This window comes from Mytilus edulis, chromosome 4 (assembly GCF_963676685.1).
Source record: "Mytilus edulis chromosome 4, xbMytEdul2.2, whole genome shotgun sequence".
Lineage (NCBI taxonomy): Eukaryota > Metazoa > Mollusca > Bivalvia > Mytilida > Mytilidae > Mytilus > Mytilus edulis.
In genome coordinates, this window is record NC_092347.1 from 10,679,021 (window position 1) to 10,688,613 (window position 9,593).

Below are 9,593 nucleotides of genomic sequence, written 5' to 3' on the forward strand. Positions count from 1 at the left end.
GGACATAGAAATTACCTTAATTGTTTTAATCAGAATCGAAATAATTGATGCAAGCTATACTTTATTGTAGTTTTAACATGGGTAGGCATTATATTCGTGTTATTTTAGCCCTCACTATCGGTCGGGCAAAAATAACCACGAATATAATGCCTACCCATGTTAAAACTACAATAAAGTATAGCTTGCATCAGTTATTTCTTAATTTCACTGAGGATTTTAGCAATATCATGATTTTTGAATAATAGACAAACTTTAAACACAAAATATTGGTAAAATTAATCGTCCTTTGAGAAGTCGTCTGAAGTTTTCAAGACCATAGCTAAAACAATTATTTTACCCTTATGTTCTATTGATTTTTAAAAAGTTTTCATATGCCCTATTTCCATTTTTTCTAAAAGATAAATATATGTTTAGTTATGATTATGAAGGAATATAGATACAAAAAATGCAGTTGTGTCAGTAATCACATATTTAAAAATACTGAAACGATATATTTTGTCAAGCATTTCACAAAATTGATGATCAAAATCCATATGAAGAATACAAATCAAGCAAACTATTTGTTTTCTTTGGCGAAGGAACCTTCTGCAGAATACATAACATTTTAAGCACTTATTGGATTGACATAGTTAAACAAGAAAATTCTGTCCAAAGTAAAGTAAATATCCATAGAAATAAGATAGCATGGAAAGATCGTTATTTTGAGACTACATTTTTTTCAAATAAAATGTTATATAACTCTCTAGTGAATAGTAAAAAAGAAACGTCAGTAGGGATAAACAGGTGGCTCAAAATTTTACCATTGCAAGCAGCTTCAAATATGAATTCATTATATAACTTTATTTTCAAATACTTAACTGAAAATAAATTAAAAATATACAGATGGAAACTACTACAGTTTATTGTACCAACCAAAAAGCATTTATTACAATGGAAAATAACTAATAACAGTTTGTGTAATTTTTGTAACATAGAAGAAGACTATGCTCATTATTTTTTCAATTGCTCTTATTTAACAAGATTTTGGCAACAAATAAACGATCTCTTAAAAAAGAGTAATTTAGATTTTTCAATAAAATTAAAACACATGATATTTGGATACAAAATTACAGACAGCAAGTATTACCCAATAAATTTTTTGGTTACAATTATTAGTTTTTCAATATATAAGTCGTAATATGTATCTGAGCAGAAAACAAAAAACATAGACGTATTCAGAATTTTTATTAATGAATACACCAAGAGAGTAGATACCAATATTAATGGACATAAGACAATAAGTCTAATGTTGCTTTCAATTAAAAGAAACATAATTAATGAATAATTTTTATATTGTTAATATAGAGTTTTGTAAACAAAATTTATGTCAATTTATTTAATCAGCTGATTATTTCATGGGTAGTCAGTGGATTGTAACAGGGTACGTCAAGTGAAGCTTGGAATCTTGATGGTTTATGTAACAAGCAATATTTTATGAATAAAATTATTATGTAGTTAAAAAAAAACAAACAACATTCTAAACACGATATGAAAATACAATACCAAATAACCATAATTAACAATAAGTGCAAGTCGCACGTTGCATGCGAGAGGTTCATAATCAAAAGGATTAGAACATGCGTTTGAACATTTCATTAAATCGTCTGAACCACCGCAACATTTTCCATATGAAGATTTAAAACACTCGCTTGGGTCATCGCAGCCTTTTCCGTCAAAACATTTGCATCCATCGCTGGGTTCTCTGGGTTTTCTTTCTGGACACTTCAAACAAGTCCCTTTTCCCGTACGGCAATTTCCGGTTGACCATTCGCAACATCCGATTGTCACAGCGCATTTTCCGTCTGAACTGTTGCAACTCAAGCCTGTCGCATCGCAGCATTTTCCTATTGAACTATCACAACATCCGATTGTCCCATCGAAGCAAGTTCCGTCTGAACATTTACAAAGTCCACTGGTCACATCGCAGCATTTTTGTCCTCCTCCCTCGGGATCATCAGGGTTAATAAGTGGGCAGTAGTGGCAATAACAGAATCCACACAAGGAAAGCTTGTAGGACCACGGTTCAGTAGAACATTTACACTTATCAATGACGCATTTCTTTCCACAAATGCCACACAACATGGGGGATTCGTATCTGCAAAAACAAAATATAAACTGCATCACCCAAATCATAACCTTGCATTGTTATACAAAGGATATTATATGTCTATACTTCAGTACGTTTTTTTTTCTATATAAAAATAACGATATATTTGTGCTATTTCATTCAACAGATCATTTGCAAGTCAAAAGTTTCAAAGATAATTACCCACACTTTTTCATGCTAATTTTTCATTTGACAATTATCACATCATTGACTTTTTAGCTTTATTTGTGTGCTTGAACAAATAAATTTGAGAATTTTCATTAATCAAATATGTTATATTTTTTATAATTTAGTCACTTTCAGAAGAGTTGGATATTATGGAAGCCCAGAGAGAACCTACAAAAAAATAATATTATATTGTTATCTCAATATAAATATTGTTATTTCGATATATATATATATATATATTTCGTTATCTCGATATATTTATATTGTTATATCGATGTCTATATCGTTATATCGATATATGTATTTCTTTATCTCGATATAATTAAATCGTTATCTCGATATAATCATGTCGTTATCTCGATATAATTATATAGTCAAGCCGAGGTGGTGCTTGCCACCTTTTTGCAAATAACTCAAAAACTTAAACAGATATCAAAGCTAGCAGAGAGTTGATTTAGATCTGCTTCTGCCGAATTTAAAGTTCAGGTTGATTGGAAAATTCTTTTCAGAGCTATGGCCCTTTCTTTATGCAATTTTTTTCATAATTCTAACAATATTTTGAAAGTCGTGAAAGCTGGAGTCATTCTTCTTATTATTATTCCAAAATATTCCCTGTTAACAATTATCATAATCGTCCAGGTAATAGATTAAGATTCCCGGTTCACAGAAATGCCATCCATCCAGGGGCAATAGAAAGCTAACAAAGTCTATTTTAACCTATATTTAACATTATGTTTTAAATGTCCCAGACCAGCTTTAACTAGCATAAATATCTTTAATATACTAGAGGTCGTAATAAATAAGACATAGTAAGAGAATTAACAAGACTACTCTAACCTGGGACAAATTGGCGTTAAATAAAAAAAAATAACTCAGGAAAATATAAATAGAATGATTTTTATCGAAAAGAGATACGTGAACTATCGATTTATCCTCTCGTGGGTTAGCAAGCGTTCATCGACAGTTGTCCGACCTCGTGTATATGATGCCGACATCACACATTGGCGTATAGACCGGCATGCACCAAACGTACAGAGAAAATTGACTAAGACCTATACGTTATGTACACGCATGAAGAACGCTTTAGTAATCGTTAGACGTTCGTTGCATAAGTTTGAAGTACGTCGAAAGGCAAATGTATACGATTGGTGAACTCTTTTTTATGCCGCATAATAGTTCTAGCGAAAAAAATATGTCGATATAACGATATAAATATATCGAGATAACGATTAACTTATATCAAAATGAATATATATAAATTGAGATAACGATATATCATTTTTTTATAGGGTCCGTATTGGCTTCTTTGTTATTACAATTAGTTTTCTGACCACCAAAATGCAACAAATAATTGTGTATAGATATGAAAATTTGCGCGGCAAAGACAGACAGGTTAAAATGAGCAAATCGTTAAAAACAACCCTTCTGTCCCTCTTTTCTCCCAGAATAATAAATGACTACACCCTAAATCGAATATTTACTATTAACAAATTTATAAACATTTTTGCAATATATGTTTCTTGCAGAAAATACAAAAGATAAACATACCGGAAAAAAAAGCACAAACACGGAAAGAAGCATGGAAGGATACCACCACACTTTCCACCACACTTTCCGCATGGTTTTTTGGACTTTGCTTTAGAGCTGCCAGAACAAACAACACATCTAAAACATTCAATATACTTTCCTATAGCGACACGGCACCATCCGCAAGTTGTGTCTTCAATGTCTTCTTCGCAACATTTAGAGCATGTTATATAACGAAAAGCATTGTTCAAAAGTGCAATACCACCATTAACGACAGCATAAATACGCTGTTTAACGCGACGTTTATATTTTTTAGAAGCCTTCAAACTCAAACTCGGTAGGCATGCATCTTGGTACTTCATGAGAAGAATTCCTTGTGGTATTTCTATGAAAAGTAAGGAATAAAGAGTTTCTGTCCTACCATCCAGTAGTTTTTTAGGAGTGCCGTCGTTATCTTCGCTAAATTGCTTATTCTTTTTCTTTTTAAGATACTCAACTTCGCTGTAAATCTGGAAGATAATATTTGCAAGTTGGATTAACGATCCCCCTGTTCCCGCTATTGTAAAGTACATAAATTGATCACCAACATCACTCTTACTTGTGCAAGTTTGGTTCGATGCTTGCGGTGAACTGCGAAACGATCGTTCAAAATCACTTTTGGCCTCATTTAAACCGGGTATAATAATTTCAAAATCACTTTTGGCCTCATTTAAACCGGGTATAATAATTTCAAAATACTGCAACCAGTCAGAAACACAGTCTGCAATAACTAATATTGCTGAGAAGACCCTGGTAATGATAATACGAATCGAATTGCGTTTTGTTTTCCTTTTTTTCTTTTCACTAGATTCTTCTTGGTCCTCGTCTATCGAATGTTCCAATCTGTCCATTACTTGGATTGATGGTTGTCTTTCCTCCTCAAACGATGTTCCCATCTTTGCCCTTCTCTCTCGGGTCCCTACCAAGGTAGGAGATGATGGTTGCCTGACAATTGGCCCAGGAATAGATTGGCTAGCCATACTAAGTCGTGCTTTTAACTGGGGACTGTCACAGCAGTGAGAATGATCCTTTCTGTTCAAAGAGTTACAGTCAACTGATATGTTTGATGGCGGTTTGTTTATTTATCCATCATTTACAAGTAATTCTGGGAAGAAATGAAACCGCAAAGCCTTTGTTTATGATACAAACTCCATACAGCGTTTCCGTTCGTGTCATACTTCCCTTTTTCTACAAAAAATTTAATTGTTTAATGCATTGACATTTCTATAAATATCTTAAATCATTTTGTTAATAATCAAGCGCGAATCTTGTGATTTTGAAAAGGGTTTATGGCAGTGGTGTAAAGAGGCGTAGTCAGATGTCACCACTGTTTCGGAGTTTGTCTATGATACACACATACTTTTTTACTTTTCTTCTTTTATAATTTTCTTATATATCTATTTAGGGATCTATATAGATAACTTTAACACTTGTAAACATGTTGAAATTTGATATTCTGAATTAAATAATTAAATTTAACAAAATGTGTAGAAACGTCCATATCGTCTACAGCATCCCGTAATACCAGACGATCCTGAACGACAACGGATAAGAGGCAAAACGCTTGCAATGGACCAATTTCAAACAGAAATTGAAATACTACAAATGCGAGATAGGAGGATGGGCAAATATCAGAAATGTAGCTCTATTGGTAAGAAAATGGAACTTTTTGAATCTAAATGCCAAGGTAATATTCTGCACATTAGGATCTAAAGAAATGAGTTGCAAACCAACATCCTAAGCAATTGCTGCCTTTTTAGTAGAAATCATCCTTAAACGGTAATATCTCGTTTATAAGCTAACTGAAAATGTTCGTCATGTTAACGTTTTTTGTAGATCTTATGTACTAATGATCATTTGCCTTTAAAGCTTCTATTTATCTATGATTATAGTTTTCAAGATAATATGCTTTATGCCCATAAATGATAAAATTGTCATTAAAGGACAAACACTACAATAACGAATTGACTGAAGATTTCGGTAATTATGATGTATGTGAATATCTTGTCTTGTCTTTTAACATTTCTATCTTTCTATTAGTTTACAAGATAATAGTCAAAAATGCAAAAAATGAGAAAATCGTCATAAAGGGGCAATAATTCATCAAAGAATCAACTGACGATTTCAAGTATGTTGATTTAATTTGTAGATCATGTCTTCTGGTCTACATGTACCTATTATAATTTTTGAGATAATGACCAAAAATGAAAAAAAAAAATTATAATCGTTGTTTAAGGGCTATTATTCCATTTAAAAGTCGTCTTGTTGTTTTGATGTCAATACCACATTATTTTGAACATTTTTGCTACGGGAAGATTTTCTGTAACTATGGCGGTATTTAAAATAATAGGTTTTAGCCCTATTTCAACCATGTCGACCAGGCTTCTCAGGAAGCGAGGTCATCGGATCCTTTTAAAAACCATTGATGATTGTGGTCAATTTTAATCTGGCACGGCAGTATCAGAGATGATGATCTTTGTAAAAGACAATTGACAACGATCGATGACGACGAAGAAGGGACGAATGATGGAAAAAGCATAACTGGCGATTTAGTGAGGTCAGCATTATACGATGAGCAACATAAAAATCAAATAACAAAGTGGCAGTATAGTATACGGTAGCTACAGATGGTAATAAACAAACGGTTTAGATATGGACATTGTTTTTTAACATATTGCCTCAGAGAATCAACGGTCACAAAGTTTTATTATACTACAACGAACTACTAATGACTAAATTCAAATAACAAACTCATGCAAAACATTTTCATATGAGGTGGAATAATAGTACGTTTCTCGGTATATTATAAAGACCTACACTCTTACCAAATATGAAAGTTTTCGTGCAAACGGCCTCAGAGACACAAAAAGGTGTATTACGTTTATAGAGGTGTAGCGGGGGACACTAAAATGGTATTAACATTGTATTAGTTTGGTGAGCGCGATGCTTTTAAAAAAAATTAAATTCTGCAGGAACGCTGAATAAACGAAAGTAAGGGATGTCTATAAAATTTAGGAGCTATATGATCAATAGGAACCTTAACAGAACATGCAGCCAGAACTATAAGAGGTTTTATATTCACTGCGGTAATCGCAATTGTCACTGGATAACTGCACCAACAGCACGAGAAGATCATAAAGTATGGTCATTTAATAAAGGGGTAATATAAAGTAAAAAACGCAAGTTTCCTGACATCTTTATTTTTACGTATTTGGATCATCAAGTATCAATGTTTACTTTGCTATCCAAGTTAGATAGCCATGATCATCTTTAACAATTGAAAATACCTAGTAAGTGAACTTATTTCTAAGTTAGATAAATATTTTTATCACTCCTAGAGGACATTTAAAAAATCTTGCTGTTCAGTATCATGTACTGAGACAAGAGGCTCCTTTGTTTCTCCCGCCTTAACTATTATTCAAACAAAATAAAATGTTCAAGACCCACACACATTGTTTAAAATGTTACCATATACAAAAAGAGAACTCTATGTCTTTTTAGTGGATACGCTAGACCCAGATAACTTTTCCTAAATGTTGCCAGTTTGATTCACAAAACTTCACAATACATGATAGATCAAATTATGTGGATCAAAATATACAGATACATGTAATCTTCTTTATTAAACATATAAATCAGGCTGATAAGAAAAAACTACCAATAACAAAAGTTCATGCTTTTAATTATACTGGACTTTAGGGGAACTTGATATTGGGAATTTTACGGTGTTTTTTTTTTTTGTGGACTTTAGTGGAGGTCATTTTGTGGACTTTAGCGGAAAGTTTGTGGACTTCGGCGTTGTGGACTTTAGCGGAAATTTGTTGTGGACTTTAGCGGTGTTGTGGACTGTTTAACATGTTTTTCCATGTGTGTAGGGTTAAATATTTATCGTATCCTGAAAAAAACACGAACCATGGGTAATTTTAAATCCATCGTTTTGCCAAGGACCAATCCGTTTCGTATTTGATTTCTATACAAATGTAATGCATTTACAGATGTATAAGAATAAAACAAACATACATGATATATATTTTTCTTTAATGACCCCTTGTGACGTATTACGCGGTATATAAACATACAGGGCGTCGGTCCGTGCGTCCGTGAGGCGGTTTGTCAGGATTTTGGAACGCTCACCTATGTACAATTGAGGCCAGATTTCAATAATTTATGTAAGCTAAGTCTCGGAAAAGTTTGAAAATCAGTCCCTATTATCTATTTTCAAAAGAGTTATGCCCCATTAAAATATTACTTCTATGAAAATTTTAATTGTTACCGCTCCATAGTGTACAATTCTTGCCAGATTTTTTTTTTGCAATTATACTATAGGTTTTATATCAGCAATGTATTGGACATTTCGAAAATAAATGCAGATCAAATATTTAAGAAAAATATATGGTGAGTTTGGAAGAAACAAAGGAATATTTATTGAGTTATTGCCCTTGAACCGATAAACTATGTGCAATTCCATGGACATTGAAACTGTCTTTTTATTAAACTTTATTTACATGATTTTGATAACGAAGACTTACAACTTTGTTTCAAAACTACTTTTAGACATGCCTTTATAAGTAAGGGAATCACACAAAAATTTCAGGTTTAACTTGCTATAATGGCAACATAATTGAAATACCACAAGTTTGTCAACGACCTTTTCTGATATTTGAATTTTACAAGCTTCACAAGCCTTTTAAGCTTCTATTTAAAACTAGTTTAAACATATTTATTTATAGTGGATTGGGAAACAAGTTATTGCAACTTATTTAAAACTATTTTTTTTTTAAATAATTCACTAATAAACCAGTAACAATTTTCTTGTCAGCATTGCCAAGCTACTTTAGAATTTATCCTATTAATACACTATATGCTTTCGTGAACTCTTTATAAGGTACCTTATTTCAACATACCAATGGATTGTTATTAACACTTTGTGACCGAACAGATAAAACAGTTAATTACTTTAATAGGTCGGATCCTACTAAAATAATGGGACACAGCTTTCGTGTAGGTGCACCAATCTGTTGCATTGACATTGAAACTGAGACAATTGTAAACAATAACAATATCCTACCTCTAGACGAATTAATTTCAAAATTTAAATATGACCTTACTGCCATAGTACGTGTTAAAAAGTAACGAAATATCCAATTATGGATAATGGAATGGATATTTTGAATAATGGAAATGGACTGCTGTGACCCGTCAGCCCCTTATTACAGACAACTTTATTTTCACGCGTATTTTGGCATAAAGGTCCTCCGTAAACCCCTCTAATAGGCATTGAGACACATATTGTTTATAAGTTTTGTTCGTCTATCAATAAGCTTTCAAATATGATATATGAAATTTTCTGTAATTTGGGGCTGACGGGTCGCAGCATTTATAACATAATTAAAAAAAAACTATTTCTTAATGTTCACGCGTATTTCGACTTTTATGTCCTCCGTACATTTAAATTCTCTAATAGACGTTGCGGGACATATTAAAAATATAAAGATAAATTCAGATCGTGGTGAGCTTGCAGTATGAGCGGCATGAAATGTAGATTTTCGTTTCTTTCACGTTGCTACTACGTCCTCATTACGCTTCTACAACGATCCCGCTACGATTATACCACATTCTCATCACGCTTATTCTGCTACCTCACTACGATTATCATGATCTTTCTACGCTCATCACGTCCTCACTATGATCATACCACGATTTATCTGATTGC

The 9,593-nt window shown here is 32.6% G+C and overlaps 1 protein-coding gene across 1 annotated transcript; it reads right to left on the bottom strand.

Annotated features, from left to right (window-relative positions):
- Positions 1-821: 821 nt before the first annotated feature.
- On the bottom strand, positions 822-4,994 carry LOC139518929 (uncharacterized). The gene is made up of 2 exons (XM_071310621.1): positions 3,863-4,994; positions 822-2,134 (listed from the first exon to the last, which is right to left on the bottom strand). The coding sequence occupies exons 1-2, from the start codon at positions 4,858-4,860 to the stop codon at positions 1,495-1,497; spliced, it is 1,638 nt and encodes a 545-aa protein (XP_071166722.1). The 5' UTR covers positions 4,861-4,994; the 3' UTR covers positions 822-1,494.
- Between the last annotated feature and the right edge of the window lie 4,599 nt (positions 4,995-9,593).